The sequence below is a fragment of the Mercenaria mercenaria genome, chromosome 4, assembly GCF_021730395.1.
Source record: "Mercenaria mercenaria strain notata chromosome 4, MADL_Memer_1, whole genome shotgun sequence".
Taxonomy (NCBI): Eukaryota; Metazoa; Mollusca; class Bivalvia; order Venerida; family Veneridae; genus Mercenaria; species Mercenaria mercenaria.
In genome coordinates this window covers 67,764,163-67,787,018 of record NC_069364.1, presented here as the reverse complement: position 1 = coordinate 67,787,018, position 22,856 = coordinate 67,764,163, and the positions used below count along the sequence as shown (strand labels likewise).

The 22,856-nt window shown below is 30.7% G+C and overlaps 1 protein-coding gene across 2 annotated transcripts in view; it reads left to right on the top strand.

Moving 5' to 3' along the window:
• The window catches only part of LOC128556432 (uncharacterized), a 42,923-nt gene extending 25,880 nt beyond the window's left edge, over positions 1 to 17,043 (top strand). For both annotated transcript variants that reach the window (XM_053541601.1, XM_053541602.1), the window contains exons 8-15: positions 10,291 to 10,433; positions 11,332 to 11,443; positions 12,225 to 12,340; positions 12,894 to 13,005; positions 13,744 to 13,883; positions 15,076 to 15,169; positions 15,491 to 15,603; positions 16,205 to 17,043. In XM_053541601.1, coding sequence (XP_053397576.1) covers positions 10,291 to 10,433; positions 11,332 to 11,443; positions 12,225 to 12,340; positions 12,894 to 13,005; positions 13,744 to 13,883; positions 15,076 to 15,169; positions 15,491 to 15,603; positions 16,205 to 16,308 — 934 coding nt within the window. In that variant the 3' untranslated portion in view covers positions 16,309 to 17,043. The remainder of the gene's footprint in view (positions 1 to 10,290; positions 10,434 to 11,331; positions 11,444 to 12,224; positions 12,341 to 12,893; positions 13,006 to 13,743; positions 13,884 to 15,075; positions 15,170 to 15,490; positions 15,604 to 16,204) is intronic.
• Positions 17,044 to 22,856: the final 5,813 nt, after the last annotated feature.

Sequence of the window (22,856 nt, the reverse complement as noted above, 5' to 3'; positions counted from 1 at the left end):
AAACGTATTAACAGATTAATTTATAAAAACTAAAGTTTTAACTTTAATAAAAACTAAAGTTTTAACTTTAATAAAAACTAAAGTTTTAACTTTAATAAAAACTAAAGTTTTAACTTTAATAAAAACTAAAATAAAAAAATAAAATAATATATAATATATACATGTTTAGAACAAAACAACATTGTGAAAGATATGAATTAACTCCTATTCAATTAGATACAGCTTTAATATCTGTCTTGGGAAATAATGTTAAGCAACAAAAAAACGGTTATCACTTTACAATTAATGATAGAAGCTCATATTTTGATTGGTTTAATGGTTATTTTGAAGTAAGTTTTAAAGTAAATAAGCTTGCTAATGGTAATAATTATGCTGATGGAGATCAAATTGCTCTAATTAATAATGCAGCTTCATTAATTGATCAGTTAGTGGTTAAACAAAATGGAAAAATTGTATATGATTGTAATAATTTATATAAGGTAGTAAATGTAAAGGATTTAGTTGAACTATCTAAGGATTATGCAGAGTCAACTGGAACAAATGAATTTATCTCTTTAGATACTACTGCTGTTGCTGAAAGTAGGGATGACCAAGCTGAATATAATAAAGGTTTTGCTATTAGAAAGGCATTAATCCAGGGTGGTAATGAGGTAAATGCTAAAATTCCATTAAATAATTATTCATTTTTTCAGGGTTTAGAAACTAATATTATACCTCCAAGTCAAATTCAAATAACACTGCAGCTAACAGATGATGATGAATTAATTTTTAGAGCTAATGCTGCTGATGCTGGTAGAGTAATTGTAACTAAATTAATTTTGTGGGTTCCACGTTTAATTTTCAATGAATTTGGGTTTGATCTAATTACTACTGAAAGATTTAAAAAAGCAAGATGGTCATACCTTTGGGAAATGGTGACACAATCAACTGATACACAACAAAATAATATAACCTTTAGAATAACAGCTGGTGTAACAAAACCACAACATGTATTTGTTTATTTACAACGACCTGACAAAAGTAATTCACAACAACATAACCCACACCTGTTGGATACATTTAGGTAAATGCTAATAATTATAATTGCACTTTGAGCTCCTGTCGTCTTGAAGTTAGTAATGGTGTTTTTTATCAGAAACAGAATACACAAGTATATCAAGAATATATGATGATGTAATTAATTATTATTATAAACAAAATAATAAGACTACTGGAAGTCTGCTAAATAGATCAAATTTTTCTAATTTATTTGGATTTGTTCATTTTAACTTAGAATATAAAAAGGAAGTAACTACAGAAGATCCTAAGCATATTACATTAACAGCTAAATTAAATATTCCACCGGCAGCTAATTTTGTGTTTACGCAATTGTATATATGAGGAAACAGTTGAAATAAATACTATTGGAAATGAACTTGTTATTGTTTAAATAAATAAATATAAATTATATATAATGACATCAAATTATATTGAATATAAAGTTAACCTAACAGATGGACAAAAGAAAAATTTAGCACAAGCTTATAATAATAAAATTCCACATACTTTTAGATTAAAACATGAACAATTACATGGAAACTTCCCTTAATTATTAACAAAAACACAAATTAATCAAATTAAAAAAGCTGTTGCAAATAAGAAGGGATTAGAAATTAAAATTTCAAAAAAACAAATGTCCAGTCAAGGTCAAGATGGTGGATTTTTAGGAGCTTTGGCTGGTTTGTTAGGAAAAACAATTCTTCCAATGGCAGTAAAAATAGCTCCAAAAATATTAGCCCCTCTAGGCATCGGCGCCCTCTCTGGGCTGGCCAGTACTGGTGTTAGTAAGTTACTTGGGAATGGTATGATTTCAGTAGCTAATGATAAGAGAAATATGATATCACCATATCTTACACCTAATCAAAGAAAGCAACTAGTAGGATCTGGAGTGATTAAATTAACACAAAAACAAAAACAAAATGGCGGCTTTTTAGGTATGTTGGCTGCTAGTCTAGGGATACCTTTGATTACATCTTTGTTAAGTGGTAAGGGACTACAGATTGATTCTCAGAAAAGACCTTACAGACGAATTCCTATAGTAAAAAAAAAATAAAATTTAGTAAAAAAAAAATAAAATTTATAAACAAACCTATTTCTAACTTTGAAATTGAACAATGGGTAAAACAATTAAAAATTAAAAACTTTAGGGGTGTGTTTAGTAGAAATAATTTATTAAATTTATTAAAATCAAAAACAAAGGACGAGTGTGGAATAATCAATTTAGATGACTCTGCTGGACCTGGAACACATTGGGTTTGTTACTTAAATAATATGTATTTCGATCCATTTGGACTTCCTCCTCCGAAAGAAGTAATTAAGTATATACCAAATGTAAAATACAACAATGTTCAATATCAAGACAAAACAAGTATGCTTTGCGGATATTATTGTTTATTTTTCATAAAAATGTTACAAGATGGTATAAACTTTTATGATTTTATTGTATAAAATACTAAAATTAATAATGTAAAACAAATGAACAAACTATTATAAATTATTTTAACCAATAAGGACATTTATTTTAACTGGAATAATTAATATAATGGGAATATTTTAATAATATAAATGAAAAAGTAAATAAAATAGAAAGACAAATAGAAAGACAATTAATAAGAAAACCTCCATTTGTTCTTAACATGTTATACCGAAGTACGATAGTGGATTATTTAAATGGAAAACTGTAAATGCTAGTCCTGGTTTAGTTCAAATATGGTAATAATGTAAGAATTAGTTTAATTGCATTTGATTATTCTGTTGATGCAATTAAATTAGTTAAGGAGAAGCTAAATTACAACTAAAAATAAAGAAAATGTAATTCTTCAAAGTTACAATGCAAAAAAATAATAGAAAAATGAATCTATTTCTATTAATTATGCTATAAATTTAAAGTAAATGATGTTATTTCTATTAATTCTTTAAACGTTAAAAATATTCAGTTAACAATTTATGGTTCTATAATTTAATAAAATCTTTATAAAAAACTTTAATTAATTTAAGAATAAGCTAATGTTCAATACCATTACAAGAATATATCTTTTATCGTCATAACATGATAAAGATGTTTTATTTATACATAACTGGAAAGATTGTGTTTATTAGAACGAATAACTTTAAAGGTGTGATTAGTTTGGGTTGCGTTAAACAAAGTATCTTTGTAATTTTTATGAACTATTGTTTTCTTAACAACAAGTTTTTTAATTCCTTTACATTTTTTAATATTAACTTCGTTTTCTAATTAAATATGAATACATTTTACTTCTTAATCCGACAAATTCAACAATGGGAATGCCGGCAGCTTCATCTTTTAATTTTCCATTACTTTTTTATTATTGTCGAAATAAATTTTGAATTACTATCATAAGCACTATTATCAATAAATCTTTGTCCTTATCAAAGTCTTTATACGCATCTTTGGTTTTAATTTCATAACATAATGAATCAGTGTCAGTGAATAGTAATGTACAATTACCCTCGTACTTTTCCATAATGTAATTATAATGAAAATCTACATTAAATATTTTGATAAATCTAGAATGCACATTCCAACATAACAAGGTCTGTTAAAAACAAACTTTCTTTTATTCTATGAATACCAAAAAGGTTAGAGTTAAACATCGTTGAATAACAAATGAAGGTTTGGCTATATATTTTAATAAAAGTTTTCATCATGAGTTAATTTAATATTAATCCTCTTGCGTAATTCTCCATCGTCTTACCGAATACAGAGTTGTTCATTAACTTAAAAAGTCTTTTCAAATGAATTTTTTGCTTTAGATCTTTTTTGAGTATTAAAATCAATATACTTTTTAACCAGAGACTTTCGTCAAAAGTTAATATTTTGTGTATTTTGTTACTTTTAACCCTAATTGTGTATATAGTTCAGATTTTTATAATGAACTACATAATTTTGTTTTTTCATTTAAAGTTGGAAAATAATTTTTTACATTACTTTTTCCTATTTCAAATTTTTCTTTAATAGTTTTACCCATAATTGGAAAGCCATTCGTCTGGTATTTTTAATTTTTTCAGGAGCTAAAGGATAATTGTTGTGGGTTTTATGTAATTCTTTTGGATATTCAAGATCACATTCAACTATAAAGTTAGTTTTACCTTTTGCAATTAATTTCTTGAATTGTTTTTCGGATATAAATTTAAAGTTTCAGAGGGTAAAGGTTGAAAACATGGCCCAACCGTAAAGGTTATTGGCATCGAGGTACATATGTATTTGTTTTCTTCTTTTGAATCATAATCTTTCATATATTTATTGTTTGCTTTACTGTATCTGTTGAAATATAAATTATTCCTCCTCTCAGTCCTTTTTCAATAAAAAGATACATATCATATCAGTATTAAATCTAACTTAATTCCAGTCATTTTTAACATTGCATCCCAAGCTAAACCAGGGCTACTAAAATAATGACAAGGATCTAATTTGTAGTACTCTAAACATAGTTTTCTAAAATTTTCGAATACATCAGCTAAAAGTAATACGTCAGTTTTTAAATATAGATCATGATATTCTCCCATTGTTTTAATTTTAAATTTATTCCAAACGTTTTTAGCATGTTCGTATTCATTATCAGAAATATTAGTTTCATTTAAAATTGAATAAAAATCTTCTTTAGAAGGTAATTTGTTTCTTTGAATTTTTTAAATGAATCCATGTAATCATATGGAATAAACACCTTTTGTTTTTAATAATTCTATATTTTTATCAAATTCAGTTGAAGTGTATTTAAATTCTGGATATTTTTTACTAGGTTATCCATGATTGGAGACATAAATTGGAATGAATCAATAAAGACCAAGTCGGAAATCATAAATGCCATATATCTTTCCATAAATTTTTAGGAATAACATTAATTTCTTTTTTAAATTTCCCTATTTGTTGCATAATAAAATGACCGTCATAACCTCTTAAATTATGAAAAATAACAGGAATTTTGTATGTTAGTCTAAAATTAAAATTACATTCTGAGTGAGCACTTCCTCTGAATTTTCCTGTTATATGACAGTGGTCTCTTACTTTGATTGAATCTTCTATATATTCGTTTTCACAGATATGACAAAACTTTTGTTTTTTAAATTCACTTTCATCTTTTTTAGACATTCTTAGTTCTTTGTTAAAATGTTCTTTAAATATTTCTTTACAATATTCCTCTTCCTCAAGCATTTTTTCAATAAACTTATAAACTGCATTAGGACCTCTGTAAATCTGGGTTGGTTTAGTATATTTGTCATCGTAACAACAAACAACTTTATAGCCGTAACCACAATCTATATGATTTTGATATGGTTCAGTAAATGAAGATTCAGTTGATTGGTTAAAGCAGTTAAAACTTTTTTAGTTATTGATTCAAAATCAGCATAAATTACAAAAGGTTATGCTAAACCTTTATGATAATTTTTAAATTGTACTTTACTTCCCTCTTTTGGCATTTTTACACCTTGGGTACCATTAATAGCTAAACAGTTTGGTATGTGTTCATTTAATATTCTTTCTTGAGTAAAATGTTGCAGGCAAGATCTACAAAAATGTTTCTTGTTTGTATTTTTTGTTTTGTTAAACATTAATCTATTAAAGTCTTTTATCCAAACATAATGTTGGACTGGGGTCTCTGGTGATTTACAGTCATCATCAGTTATTTTATTATTAGTAATTAATAACATATCACAGTGTTCTTCGTATTGATATTTTGATATGTACAATGGATAAATACTATTTTCTTCATAACCAAAAATATTAAATGATATTTCATTTAAAACTTCTATTTTAGGTATTTGATTTAATGTTACAGGAAATTTTAAATTTCCCGTATATCAAGATCGTTTATATGTTTTTCATATTTTGAAATTTTTTGAGGGTCTTTTTCAACAGGAAATTTGGGAAAGCTAAATGACACATCTAAAACATTCGTTATCATCATTCTTTATATTTATTAATCCTTTCATTGGATGTTGTAATGGTTTTTGGTAATTTAAATAACTTGAATCAGCCAATGGACTATACTTATATTATTTATATGAGCATCACTGACTCTATTCTCCAGCCACTTCCTTCAGAAATCCAGTTACCAATTCTATTTATTATTTCATCAAAAGCTTGATGTAAAGTTTTTTTTATTTCGTTTGTGTTAATAATTTCTAAAGCTTTGATTGAAAAATAAGCTGATTATAATTGTATCATTTATCCATTTTTGCAAAAGTTATTTTTAAAACAACGTTTATTTTTTATCCTTTTAAAGTTTTAAGTTCAGATTTAAGTATTTCATAAGAGTCGTTTATAGTTAAAATATAATTGATTCTTTGGATCTTTGTCTATATGTAATTTTAATTTCAAATTTCTTATAATATTGTTTTGTAGATCTCTCGATTCCATCTATATATTATTTAGAAAATAAAATTCGTTAAGCAAAAAGGATTAAAAAAATAATTAAAAAAAATAATTAAAAATTAATAAAATAAATAAAGTTTTAAATTATCTGTAAGAAGAATTAAAATATTTAAACTATATCTTTTTCCATTAGTTTTTGATATTCCACATTTTACTCGGTTTTCTCCTTTGCAGCACATTGTTATTAACCCAGAATTAATACTAAGGTCTTTAGACGCTGCGTAATTGCTTTTATATGTTTTTCTTCATTAGTATCACAGTCGGTTACAATAACTTTTTAGGATTGTTTCGAATATTATTTGGTCTGGGACAATCACATAATCTTTCAGCATTTTCTTCTTCAGTTAATAGACAACCGCAGTTCCATTCAAATAATTATTTTTTAAAAGATAAGGATCTGTAACATTTTGTAATTAATCAATGACATGATTTTTATATTCATCGCTAACTATTTGATCAAGTTTTGATTTAATAACATTTCTTCTTTTAAGAACTTCTATATGAATTTTTGTCTGGATTTATTATTTCTCCTAAAGTGCTAGTTAATTTTGGATAATCATTCTATCTACCTTTCTATTAACCATCTATATATAATATACTTATAGAAAAAAACTTTTAAAAACGCACCTAAGAAATTATATTGATTTGAGAAATTTGTTTATATTATCTATATCTTTTGAATAAGATTTTAAAATCATTTTTTCTAAATTGTTATCAACTGTTAAAATTTTAATACTTCTTGAGACATTCTGTTTAACCATTCTTCGTGTAATTTGTGTAGTTTTTATAAATAAACTAAACCCAAATTGTTTTCTTCGTTCTGTTTCTTTTTTGAAGTCTTTTAAAACATACTTCTGGATCGGTTTTAACATAAACAAATCCCTCAATTGGGTTTTTTCCATATGGTTTATTTAAAATGATCAGTTAAGAAAAAGATTGTATACTGCCCACTCAGGGTCATTTATAACAACGTTGTCGTGATTGTGTGTTTTGTAAAAACGTTACTGTTAGTTAAATAACAACGTTCAAGGACAGAAATACATCAAACTGTTTAGCAAAAGATAACATTTTTATATGACTGTTTAAAGTTGTTAGCTGAAAAGGAAATAAATATTTGGAAGGTTCTTGAGCAGCAAGTTCAAAAAGGTTATATGAATTATAATCAGAGTCCATAATCTTTTGCCATTCGTGAATTGGTTCTGGAATTATATTAAAATTAGGATTATATTCTTTAATAATATCTAAAAACGTACTTTTTCCTGATGCAATATTACCTTCAATGATATAATTTTTCTCATTATATAAAATACTTATAGAAAAAATCTTTAATTAAAGTTAAAGTTTTAAAACAGCTCTTCTTCTTTTTTACTTTTAATCCGTTAAGTTTTAAATTTCCTTCATATGCATTTCAAGAGGTTTGAATAATTTTTTTCTTTCTGCATTTCTATAATATTGTAAAAATATCCTGAATAACTTTATTTGGATCTTCTTTATTTACTTTTCCAATCTGTGCTTTTGTTATAAGTTGTTTTATTTTGTGATGATGTGTTTTTAAAATAAATTTCTTGTCGTCAAGTTTTAGTCGTTAGTAAATTATGGTAATTACTGATGGAACAGCACCAGCAACTGCTACAAATACAGGAATAGCTGGAACAAGTGCTAATGCAGCTGAACAACCAAAGACATCTGCTGTAATATATAACCCAGTACTTACTCTCCACAAAATTTATAACTTTTTCTGTAAGCAGCAGCTAGTTTAGTTAAGTGAATAATTATTGATCTATTGTTTCTATTCCATTATTATTAGAAATTAGATTTTTATACTCATTTATATAATTAAACTTTTTATTTTCTAAATTAAATTTGTTCAAGATCGCTAAACGGAACCCACTATTAAATTTTTCGCTATAACCTTCCATTTCACTAAAGCTGTTTTTTCTTATAGTCTCGTCTAATAACTTTTTCAATTCTAAAAACTTCTTGTGTAGTAGGTAAAAGTTCTTGTCCGTAAAATGAACCTTGAATTATTTCATCATTTAATCTTTAATAGTGTATGTTCTGGGATTTGTATTATTAATTTTATTTAAAATTTTAAATATTTCCTCTGTCCAGTTTGGTGTATATCCTTTTTCGAAATGTCTTTTAAGTTTGCTTAAGCGAACTCGATCACCAATTTTAAATTTTGCTTTGCTCTTTGGTATCTTTAAATCACCATATAAATTAAAGTAAACAGTACCTTTGTTTAAGTTTTTACTGGCTTCGGTTGGTGTCATTTTTATACTAGAATGTTTTGTTTTGTTATATTATCAACCATTATCCTGCAAATTATCTAAATAAGTATAAGTATTATTTGTTGTAAAATTTTTCCACATTATTCTTTTTAAAGTTCTATTGAATCTTTCAATTACTACAGCTTTGCCTTCATTAAATGTATGATACATATTAATCTTATTTTTATTCAAAATGATTCAAACTTTTTATTATAAAATTCTTTTCCTTCATCCACCCATAAATTTATTGGTAATCGCCTTTTAAAATTTTTTTTTTCAAATGCTTCTGTAACAGATTCTCGGTTTTATTCTTTAATGGAATAACCCAAGCATATTTACTAAATATATCAATAACGGTTAACAAAGTACTTTACTCCTTTATTATTTTTGAAAAAGCTTGCATGTCAACTAAATTTAGCTGACCAAGTATCATCAATATCATTAACTATCACTCTTCGTTTCCTAAATTTCCTTTTAATTGGTTTGTGTAATTCTTTGCTAATTCATCACTCCAATTTATTTCGGGGGTAGTAAAAGTTTGCTCTACCCCTTTTCCCGTTTTATGATTTTTGTTGGGTGTTAAACCCATAGGGACTGTTGTTCCTGTCCGAGACCAAGTTTGTATTTCGTTTTGATAGCTGGTTTTACAACTAAATGTTTTGCAATCTTTTCTCCAAATGTTTTTGACTTAGTGTTCTTTAAATTGGAAAGCATTTGTTATCACATTCACTTTTACTTAGTCCTGAGTCGTTTGCAAAAGTCATGATTCATACATACTGCATCTAGTTCGTTGACAGGAGGTCCCTTATCTAAAGGATTTCCTGGTCCACAATAGTTATATCCTGGAAGTGTTAAACCTTTTTTAGGTAATAAAGGTAACATTGCTTTATGAATATCTAAATTACTGCTTTGATAGTACTTTTAACAAATTTTGCTTTCATTTTCCCACAAGACGAACAGGTAGCTTTTATCATTTTTCTCCATTTTTTGTTATAAACATAATGGGGGTTTATATTATCAGTAAATCTTCTTTCTTTCAAACAATATATTTTTTTTTTTGTAAATCATCTTATTATATGTATTTAAAAAATTCTTAGTTGATTTTAACTGGGTTTAAACCTGTGGATTTTAAATTGTCCGGCATTGGTCAGTCCGGACCAAGGGTCAAAAGGTCAAATGGGGTCAAAACGCCAAAAACATCATGTTTCTAACTACTGATCTATTTTAAGCTGTTGCACTTTTTGTTGTTACTGACATTGATACTTTGTTTTGTTTTGGTATTTACGCCGTTTTTCAACAGTATTTCAGTCATGTAACGGCGGGCAGTTAACCTAACCAGTGTTCCTGGACTTTGTACCAGTACAAACCTGTTCTCCGCAAGTAACTGTCAACTTCCCCACATGAATCAGAGGTGGAGGACGAATAATTTCAGACACAATATCTTTTACCAAATCGTCACGGAGAACACACGCCTCGCCCAGGGCTCGAACTCACGACCCTGCGATCCATAGATCTGCGCTCTCCCTACTGAGCTAAGCGGACGGGCTACTGACATTCATACAGCTCATACTTTGTGTCTCACTTCAGCAAAAGGAGCCTTGAATATCAAATGTGTCTTCGTAAGGTATTCGAATTGTGTAAGGATAAAAATGGTTTCGACTTTTCTTCAATTAGCAACGATATTCTGCAGTACGAAACCCAGACGGCCATGTATTGTTCCGACGACAAAGGTATTTGAATTAAAAACTAGCTTCCCTTCCAATGTATCCTTTCAAGTGTAAGTATTATACAGTTAAACTTCGAGAATTTCGGTTTATAAAACCTCTATTAAATCATGGAAAAAATGCAAACTATTATATTTTTTCTACTTTTGTTAATTTGAATACACGTATGACTGTATTCGGTTTGTAGGATAGCTAAATATATATATTTCAGTTCATTCAATGAAGAAAAGATATCACTTATTTCTGTTACAAAAAGCTAGATTTTTATTTTTCCTTGTATTATTTGTTTGGTACAGGTAGATTGTGAATAAGAACTAAAATGATGATAAAATTTCAACATGACGTTTCATTATATCTCAAGCATTAATAAGAATTATGCTATTCCGGACAGGAAAATTTTTAGATAATAATTATATCCAACATGAATTATGTAATGTCAGATACGAATTATGTATTAATATTTCAGTCATGAATAGGAATTTTGATTTTAAAGCGTACTGTGAAAAGGAAAGCAGTTCGTAGTTTCTGTACAATCTGTTTGAGTCATTCTAAAAATGATGAGAATAGTACTAGAATATGGTATACACTCTGTGTATATATTTAAAATTTAGTTTATGCCACCAATTTATTGGCCCTTGGGATCCACGCACTTCCGCAGTAGAGTAATCCAAGAAATGAACGCTGCTGTGTCCCTTTCGTATGGTCTTAAGTAACTGAAAATATCACTTCTACGTGCTTTTTTACAAATATTTACGCCCAGCCAGCATCATTTTCAGAACTTTCTCTACAGTAAAATAATTATGTTTAAAATGATTAATAGACGAATAAAGATATCTAAAACTTCTTCACCATTATTTAATAATCTTTTTTACTTAAATCCTGCAATCCAATGGGTTTGTTTCAGAGATCAGAGAACTGACGAAGTGTCAGTCAATGTTTCCTAAACTCAGTTCCTTCCAAGAGTGTGTCACTGGAAAAACGTTGAACGAAACAATTGACCCTGCTGATCAGTGCAGGTAAAATTATCTATTTTACTCTTCACTGTGTGATTATTTTAGTTTATTTATAGTCGCATCTGATCAACATAGATTATTCCAGAAAAACGAGTAATTTGTTTTTGTTTTCAAGGATATTGCAAGACAAGAAAGGGTAAATCAACTGCAGAGGATTCCCCATTAAGAGAAAGATGAAAAACACGCTACACATTACCTTGATTTTAGCACAGTACGAACAAAATATAAGTAATATTTTTTTTGCTAGAATAGAGCAAATAGATCTCGAAGCCCGTGGTTTCCCAAATGCAAAGTAAAATATTGCTAGACTATGTAAAAAGGGCCGAAACCCAAAAGGTCAATATCACAAACTCAGATGGAATTCTTATAACGATAGTCTCATATGCGCTCTATAACTTGGTATTAATCAATGTTTAACATTGCCTGATTTGAATGACATGTAAACAGTAATATTCAAGTCAGTCCTATGCCCAACAAGGTAATATCTAGGGTTCAAACGTATAGAGTTTATTTAATTCTGAAATCAATCAAAGGACTTACATAATGCAATATTGCCGCTGCAAAACTTTTCTTAGACCATATTTTGCACGTACACAAGATCTACACCCTCTGTGTCCAATATTAAATTCAAATCCACCTTGACTTGAACAAAGATAGACGCAGTTTTGATACACCGTTTATGCTTTTACTGGTATGTTCCAATTATTTAAAAAATGAGAAAAAATGTCGATCTTGTCAAGAAATGCACACTTTAGCTGTTAAGACACTTTAATTTGATTTCCAGATTTCTCCAGAACTCAGTCGGATGCTCTTACAAGTACACTGATCTGATGTGCCCAGAATATTTGGATGCTTTTAATAAAACTGCTGCTATTCCGCCTAATTGTCAGCAAGATATTGGTAGGTGTGATCTCGTGTGTGATTGAACTTTTATTTCCCAGAATAGATGATATTTTGCGAATTAAAAAAAAAAAACTATTCCAGTGGAGTTATTGCCACTGACTGTCCCAGTGTAGCGTTTCAATGTTTTCATTAATTTGTTTCCTGTTATTTTCGTAATTTCTTAACGGTCTTGTTTTGTCGATGTATATTTGCGTTTTCCAATATTTGATGTTAATATTAAAACTGTTTCCTTTGATGGGATTGCTATATGAGACTGTGGCTGTATCTTTGATCTTTGTGATCTATGTCCTATAATTTAATGGAAAGAAAAAAAAGCACAATTATTTATAATGTTTCTTTCATAGTACTTTGTAGAATAGTTATGAATAAATGAAAAAGTAAATATATAAAACACGTGCTCACCTGTACCAGAAGCTTGTTTTTAGAAAGTTATATTTGTATGCAGGTGCAGGTATATTATCTAAAATATTTTAATTGCCCGTGATTTGATTACAGCCTTGACTTCTGATCAAAGGACATTGTCCTTTATCGTGTTTCTTGAAATTTATAGATTTGATTAAAACGGTCACCACTTGCGACAATAACACAGACCAAGCCTGCAGCGCTGCATATAATCCACCTACAGCCAACGATCCTGAAGAATATGTTGAGTTTATATGCACGTGCGTATGCTTAATAATATATTTGTATTTGTGCTTTACTTTAAAATAACTAGTATGAGCTTGTTTGTGCCATCAGTTAAGCCATTTACTGCATAATAATACGTACATTAAGTAATGGTTAGAGTCAACATAATTTTCTTTTAAATTCGGTAAACACGACATTAATATCAATTTTAACGACTGCATGACAGATTTGTGTCCTATATTAAAACTCACAAGTAAAACTCTTCGCTTGGACGTATCGATGGACTTGCCTCTTTTTCAACAGTTGACGGTGCAGCGTTGAACTAACAGTTTTGTTAAAGGCACTTGCCTCCAGATCGTTCAAAAACAAAAAAGAGAAAGATTTTTTTTTGTTATCTGGAAATAAATGCTGTATTTTTAAGAATACTTTGAAACTAAAGTACTGACAGACTATTTGTTTAGGAAATACACGAAAATTGGTTGTTTTTACTACTTTATACGATGAAAATCTAAAAGCGTTTGTAACGCTTTACTCGAGGTAAATTGTCTCCATTATAAATATTTCATTTATCGCGTTTTGAACACCAAATCCTCTATAGCGGTATTGTTTATGACTATTCTGCTCCTTACGTTCTGCAAGAATAGAAAATTATGCACTGTTAAAGTAAGAAACGGAATTTTTAATTCGATAATTTTGATTATGTTTAATGTAATCATTTTTATTTAATGACGGTGCCTTATGTAAATCAATCTCTTTACAATTTTGCATTTTAGTGGACGAGCAAAAGGGTATACCATCTGTCTACAGAAAGTGCATACACTGTGCCAGTCTACTAACATTGACGTCTCCGCACTGTTACAACAATCCCAGTCCAGCAAAAATCAAACAGAGATCATATGCGCCGACAAAACTAGTATATTTGACAATTTTCAACATTTGCTCTATCTTTTCAATTCACCTTTATACCCCAATCTTCGAAAAACAGACGTATTATGTGATGGAGTGTGCGTTTTTCAGTCTGTTTGTACCTTCGTCCGTCATATGTCGTGCCGTGAACATGAATTACTTACCATTCAAGATATTGCATTTAAACTTGGCGTACAGGTATCTGGAGATAAGACGATGTGCACAAAGCACACACCTCATCAGTAGGTTAAAGGTCAAGGTAAAAGATTTTGATAAAATATCAAATTTATCCGTCATTTCATTTCCAGAGCATGACTTCATAACCGTTCGAGGTATTGATTTCATACTTTGTATATAGATAGGAAACGATAAAATGATAAGCAGTGTCTAAAACCTGGACGGTAGGACAAAGGCCTCTGTCATAGCAAAGTTAAATATGTGCGTTATATTCGTTCATTCTTGGTATTGACTTCAGTCTTATATAGGTAGGTGGTGACGGGGTGATGTGCAGAGTGCATGAACTATGTTGGTAAGTCACAGGTCAAGATCACAGCACGGACAAGTTAGTTTAATGCATTCGCGATCGGATAATAACTTCAAAACTATTCAAGGTATTGACTTTAAACTTGAAACATTGAAAAATAGGCTGGTGGTAAAAAAAGTTTGCTACAATCCATATTACTCCCGCGTTCCGAACATCAACTTTCCGTCCAAAGAAACACACCAAAGATACATAGTGTCCCGTCACAATCGCTAAATATTATTTTATTTAACGTTTTCTTCCTCTTCATTTGCTCTAACTTCTGACTTATATTGTCCAGCTTTGTAGAGCTCTTGTTAATATTTTCAGTACTAAAAGGCTTATATCAATTTGTTTAACATGTTATGCTGGTCATCCGTGAAATGTTCATAGATTATTATGATATAGAAAGTTAGCCAGCAAGCAATGGCTAGTGTTTCATTATCATTAGTACATGTCGTAGAAGAATATCATTTTCATATCATGTTAGGGTAGCATCGCACTGTTCAAAATGGTAGTCCAAGGGTGCAAGATGTCTGTAGCACATAATTTATTTTAAACCTCAATTTGTCTTACAGTCCAAAGTCTTACGAATAATATTTTACTATAGGAATTTGCCAACTCTCGCCAACATTAAACAAATCAGTGCAAAGTTTTGAGGTATGTATCTTGTTTTCAGGTTACAAAGCGTTTGCAAAATGTTTGACGAGTTTCGTGGTCTCGAACGAATATACGAAATGTGCATCAACGGTTGCCTCTAGTAATACTTGTAGGTAAGGAACTTTCTTCACCATATTGTTATCGTTACACATCAATTAAGCTGCATCTCCGTTTTAAGCATTTTCTACTGCTACAGTTTCATTACGGTATGAAAACCAAATGACTTTTTCTTTCTTAATTTGCCAGTTCAAAGGCCTTAGTAATGGGGCACTGCATTGAACTGAAAAATGTCTGAGTTAAAAATTTCCATTTTTATTTAAATCTTTATAAAATTTGGTACCTACATATACATATTGGCATGTAACTTGCAAGTACATTTATAACTGTGTGTAAGAAAAATACAACCATTCAGAATGTTCTATAACATTTTCAAGTATCCATGTATGCATCCTGAATTCTATCAAGAAGACGTGCCCCACTAGCGAAGCATTCTACAAAAAGCTTAACTATGATGCATTGGTGGAATGTAATGTTATGACTGCCTCAGGTTAGAAATTACTGTTTTTATTCTTGGTATTTCAGTGGTTGATCTATAGTTATCACTGATTTTCTAAAAACTACTCTTTGACAGATATACATGTATTTAATCATATAAGTTATATAGGAATGCCGAACCGGTATTGTATATATAAAGGATTGTGTTTATGATTCCAAAAGGTATCATTTTTATTACTGCACTAAGTCTTGTCCCAGCCAAGAATAGGTCAAATAAATGTTTATATAAAAGACCACATTTACAACCACGGCAATATATGAACAATCCGTTGTCCTTTGGGTTCGTAGAGTCCATGTTATATAGCTTTTAAAGTATCAGTATGACAATCACTGCAAGTACAGAAACAAATAGTTTTCATTTATTAGTTCCTTTATGGTCTGGAAGAGTGTTGCTTGTTTGAATACCTCTCATACAAAAGTTCAACGAAACTGAGACAGCTATTAGTTTGCTTGGTTATGCTTCTAACTGACCGTGTGTTTGATTTGATTCCTCGTAATGAAAAAATACATGTCATGACTAGTTTTACAAAAGTTTTAAGTTAATAATTATTGTTTACCTGAACTTTGGCTAACTTGGCTTTTCTTACTTTCAGGGACACTTGTTATACCAATGGTTTCTTCTTCGAGCAGTAATCTACAACTGTCAATGCTTACATTTATCGCTGCTGTCTTGAATGCTTTCGTTCGTTTTATCTAGATCTGACAGGCAAATTATATTTGTCAGAAACTTGCAAATAAAATTCAAATTTGTTTGCTAAAACACCATTCAAATGTTTAAGATAAACACAGAAATTTTAGATTGTTCATATTAATGGTACACCATGGATTGCACCCAAGACTGCCGTTTTTATAATTTTCACCTTGTCAGTTTTATGTTTTAGTCTTTCTACCCTAAGCAAAACATCTAACTTACCATTTTTGTGATTCATTTTTCGAATGCATATCGCATTATAATATAGTAATTTAGGTTCATTCATATCAGGGCTATCGTCTATTGTATTACAATATTGAATAACCTTAAAGAAGAAGCCGATGTATAATGACACAGAGTTGTCATTTAATATAAAGAACATCAGTAATATAACTGAACTAAACATTTCTTTGTACACTTATATTACTACTTCTGGTGCTGAGTTTGCAAATCACGTCCCCTTTACATAAAATAAGTTTAGAATTACAGCTACATGTTTTTCCATCAAAACAAAATCTGTGTTTAAAATATGTTTGGAAACTAATTATTCAACGTTTTGTTTGAGTTCCTTAGTGTTGTTCGCATTGCCAATGAGGAATTAATGCATTAGACAATTTACAGTCAGAAAGTAACATAAGCATCCACCATTTTGAAAATAACACGGATAAATCGAATGCCTATTCCTGAATGTTTGGATGTATACGAATGCCATAAATAATTAAATTAGCTTGATATATTTGGCGTTTTATTTGTTGATTTTTTTGTGTTTTCACGATACCTCGTTCCAAAAATGGTAAATCAAGGTTCAATGATCGTCACCTATAGTCTATCGAGTTAAAACGGTAACTGATATTAACTAACAGTTGCAAGGGACGGAGGATGTGTTGGGTTTGGGAGGGACGTGACCCGGATTGTCTGTGTTTTGCTCTTTACACTTACATTATAAACGCTTTTCTGTTACAGTAATCGTCAATTATCAGGACTGAATTCTTCATTTCAGTATTTACTATATAGTGTACAAGTATTTCTTAATTGAACTGGCTTATATTCTAGCAGAAACCCCTTTATGTGGTTCAAAAACGTATGTATTTAAATGTTACAAGCACAGCAAAAACATTGAAATAAAAGGACAATATGTAAGTGAACTATTATTCAACCACTGTAGAACCTTTTAGTTACGTATACTAGGCTTTAAACTTACCATTTTCACTGACTGAACATAGAAAAAAGAATCACTCCAAAAATAAAAGTAAAACTCAAAGTGATTATCAGACATATGAACTCAAAGACCAATGATATTAAACTACCCTATGATAATAAATGGGAATGAAAATTATCTTGCGTTAACCAAATTAGTTTGATAAGTGTATGAAGCAACTTGCATTCAACGTTTTCCGCACTGAAAAGCAAGCAATATCAGTTCAAACTTTTACGAATGGTTATTTTCAATGAGCACCGCCTCGCTCTAATGTAGACTTCAAAACGGTTTATGGTTACATAATACTAGGTCAGTTCCTTCTTTATTTCATATAATCTTGAGACCTCAGTTGTAGTACATAAGAAGATTCAATATTACTAAAACTATATATAGCCAGTTAATGTGGTATATTTTTGTACCAGAAATGAAAAAAAAATTAAGTGTTATGTTACATATAAGAAAAATAATCTGTTTTTGAAAAACAACACCCTTTAAAATGTTCCTTTGAAGTTTGCTGCTAAGCAAAAAGGCGTATGTATACTGTATAGACATTAAAACCTGGACATTCACAATGAAAGTGGTCTAGATATTTTCTAAATACAATAATCAATAAAACAAGTCCAAAGTAATACTGCCACATCATGTGCCTCATAATACCATATAAGATCAAAAACATGGAACTACATTTTGGACTGCTTCATTTAGAGCACTGAGTAGTCTTATCCTATTTGGTGCAAACAGTCCTTATGCCAAATAAGGAAATAAAACAGATTAACCCTTCTACACCTGTTGTGGGAATGTAAACACGTCCGACTGATATGGAAATAATACAACATTTAACCGATGTAATATCTGACTCAAATTAGGAAATTTCAACTATTTTATTATTCAAGCTTACAGTCGTCGGAGTAAACCCTTAATAAAGTCATATGCGTGTAGCTGACTTCCCGCTGCTAGGTCGCTAGGCTGCTTGACTGATAACTTCACACACATGATACATTCTGTAATCTATGAAACAAAATGACAAATTTAGACAATTTGAGATATTGTTTAATATCGCCATACAGAAATCAAAGCGAGTGAATCATGTATTATAGCCTTTTAAATCTTGAAAGATAATTTGAAGTATAAACAACTTAAAAGGGACAGATGTATTCGTGGTGTCCTTTTTTAAAATCATTATTATCAGACACCAAGTAAACACCATTTTATCTCGGAAGAGAAGGGAGGACATCGTTTTCAGCATTCTGTGTTTATGCTACAAGTAGATTATCTCTCTTGTGTCAATGTTAAATGTTCTTCCGTGTCTGAACTGACTATATACTTTCATATATTTACGACAAATTTATTCTACCATTGCGACCAGCGCAGACCAAGATCAGCCTGCACATCGCTATTCAGTCAGTAAATTTTCAGTGAACATCCCTTCGAATAATAAATGGAATTGCCCAAAATGAATGATGAATAAGTCCATTTTAGAAATTTAGCAAGCTAAGGGTTGAATGCACTCTTTGTGCTGTATAAGATATAAATTGTTATCGTTTTATGTGATACTCAATGACCATTTCAGCCCATGCTACGGGGAAAATAAAGGATTTGGGGAAATGTTGTATATATGTGCCATGTTTGTTTAACAAAGCTTTATTGTAGACCTGAAGTAGGATCATTAAAAAGTTGATAAATGATAAAGCATCTTACATTTATATAAAAAAAAACATATATATTATAGCTAGATAATCACTATCTACTGATGAAAACTTCAGATAAAATCAAAGCGAAAGAGTACATCCCTCCCCCATCCTCCTCGTACCACGCTTTGATTCTTGTTTCTTTGAAAATATGTTTCAAACAAAAACCTTTTTGTAGTCTATGTTTAGTTTTAAATCCTCCATGTTTCCAGTGCATATGCTCTTTACTATTGCCAGGAGATTTAATTGTAATTTCGCGGTAAGACATCATACATGAAACAGCGCTTCCTTTGAAAGTATCAGTCTGATCGGACTCTCATATATGTTGTTAAATAACTTCAAGAGTAAGGCGTTTACAATTATTGCAATGTAAATGTAACACAGTGGAAGAGTAATTTTATCAAATATGTGGGCAACACACATTTTATAACCGATTTGTACAATGTACTCCTCAAAAAAATTGTTTAAAAATAATAAGCCTACTTTTGTTCCGAATAAGGCTTGAAATGTAAACAGTTTAAAATGTAGGTCCAATTTCTTTTCTGTAGGTAGCGTCGCACAAAATTGTTCTCACAAAGATCAAATATCGCGAGACAGCAGCATGTAGTAACTCATTCGTTGGAATCCTTGATTCTATAAAAATACTAGTTCTGATAGAATACATCTACCTGCTGAATTCATGTCTTACGACACACACTTTTCTTACTTTGTTCGTTTAGGTGAAAGGCTATAAGTGTTTTGAAGGCATAGACACACACATATATAAACATTGAAAACAATAAATATATGAAAACAAACTCATTCTCACCTACTTTTATGTTTCCTAAACAGTCAAGTGATTGCTGAAAGAAAGTATAATCTATGATTATTGTTCAGGTTGTCAAGAATTTGCAAAAAATGAAAATGCTTCATCAGATAGCGTACCAATACGAAGCAAGCATGTTCTTGAAAAAACAATTTAGTCATGAAACTTACCTTACATTTAGAACTAATCGATAGTATTTTTGATTTGGGTGGACATATTTGCGAGGTATCATGGCAGAAACTTTAATCCAAGACGATAGATAGTTTCCGAAACCATAAAATGCTAACAGTAGATCGCACGTTTACATTTTAGTTAAGAAGAGAGATAAACTGGTACTTTAAATATACTGTTTATACAAATTATGAACTTCCATTTGAAACCACTTATAATTAGTATATTTAAGTACTAAATTTCTTTATTGTTCGACATAGAACGACAGAGTACTTGTAGTTCTACCAAGGGTTGTTCATGCCATTCGAACAGTACCAAGTGTTGGTAGTTATTAATGATATATCAAATGCGCGTAGGAATACCTATGAAACAGTCAATAATAACTTGGTTTCCTTGTACATATGATATTATGAGGTTATTTAACAGTGTTAAATTGAATTCAGAATTGTACTCAACACTGTTAAATTACCTCTTTATTTCACACCATAAAAAGATATACTTCATACATTTTAACTCTCAAACAACAACACACATTAATTTAAAATACGTTCTTCTCTGATACATTTAGATCTACTTTCGGTGCAAAAAATTTCGAAGACAGCTTTTCGTGAAATTTTGAACAGAAATCATGATAGTTGGATAGGAAACGCTCTAACTAAGAAATTGAGTGGTTACACTAATATAACATGTTTGGTTAAAACAAGGAAGTTATCACACTTTTTAAAAAATAATTACTGCTGTCGCTATATACAAGGTCCAGTAATTCCAAAACTCCTTATAAGGAATTGGAAGAGTTGTCCAGTCCGATATGAAAAAGATATGGATTTTTGGGACTGGAGTCCAATATGAAAAAAAAAATGGAGTTTGTAGATTGTAGATTTCGGATGTTACTATATATATATTTAAAAAAATGTGACACACAGTACAATACTGGTTTCTATTGTATTGTTACGTGATAGAAAGAAAAGCTCCTAATTGGTTAAAAATATACAGGTGTGAAATAAAATTGTTCTATTAGCAATTTAAGAATCGTGCAGATCCAGTGTTAGATCGAAAAGAAAGTAACGACAGAGACTGCTTTATCTCCAAGTGAAAATTTCCATAATCAAAAAATAATAGGTAAGGCTAGATTTTTCTCGGAAGCACAGAGCACCAAAAACACAACCCCAGAGCGTGTGGCATTGGTCTGCTGATGCGTCAAGTGTGGTGTGCTGTGTGTTGTGTGCATGTCACCTTCCGCTTTCAGCCTTCTGGTGAAAAAGGAGCCGAGTGCGTAAGTCTTCCCTGCCAGTACATAGCCTCTCTGCAGACAAGCCCTTTTGCAGTGCCTCCCAGTTTGTGCCACACGGTAACTGAGCACCTTGCGGTCTCAGGCAGAATTGCAGGGGACTCGGAGGAGGTCTGCCCCCAGACATGTGGCATGCCAGGCCCACCGGTGTGTGGACACGCCCTGATGCCTATGAACAGACCCCCAGCTATTGGACAAATAGCTCCTGTGTTCCCAGGATAGGGTTTTAACTCGGAACTAAGGGTGAGGTAACCCCGAAAGAAACCTATAGAGTTGAAGACAGAGGTGCTGGGCCATTTGCACTCTCTTAACGAACCATAGCACCATGCAATATCGCTATGACTACACATACACAACCCCAAAACCACGCAATTGAAAAGTAGGCCCACGACAAAAAGAAGCTGTAATCGAAAAAATATTTCAGACGGGTTGCTTCAAATATCCAACAAGTACATATTAATTTATGCTAAATATTGATGGAGGGGAAGGAAATGGTAAGGAGCGAAATGGGGTCGGGGGCAGGTAGGGGGAATAACTGGAAGAGAAATGTTGAACAAGGACGAATATACAAGGGAATGCCATGTTCTTTAAAAACAGCCGCACTACAACGTAAACCACAATAGAGCAGACACTCATGTACCAAAGATAAACACACAACTACGATCAACTGAATAACATAGAAAAACGAACAAACAACACATAAGAAAACAATAGGGCACCGTTATAGACTCACAAGGTAGGAAAAAGCAATCGAGTACCGTCTTATGATTCGGCTGTTAAAACAAAGGGGAGCCACGAAAAATTACTAAAAGTAAAGGGGGAGGGTGCAAAAAGTAGCGTAAATGCAAGGGAAAGGAGAGGGCAATAGGGGGAGTGTCTATCTAAAAATGAACCAGAAACAATTACAAAATTAATGTTGTCATTATCAAGTGGAAAAATCTCAGTGAATGTGTAAATTCCATGTATGCCCCGTTGGTTCTACATTGTTATTCAATAGATCGATGTTTAATGTTTAATGTTAAAACATTTGATCTTGGAAACTGTTATTTATGTTGTCTGATTATTCAGTTTTCACATGTACAATGTGTTAGTTATTCTAGTTTCGTAATTTTGCCTGGTCACATTTTTTACTGTTATTCAATAACATGATTGGGCGTTTTTACAATTCTATTGCAGACGTCCCTGTCATATGATTTTATGAGACGTTCGGACTAATCTTATTTGAAAACGCATTGAAAATAAACAGACAGCAATAGACGCGCATATAAGATTAAACTGGATAACAGCTGAAGGAAATTGGTAGTGCGTGATATTATTATTATTAATATTACTGTTATAATTTTTTTGGTTTCACGCTCATAAATTAGATGAGTTGCTCGCGTACTATGTTTTACATTTTCTATA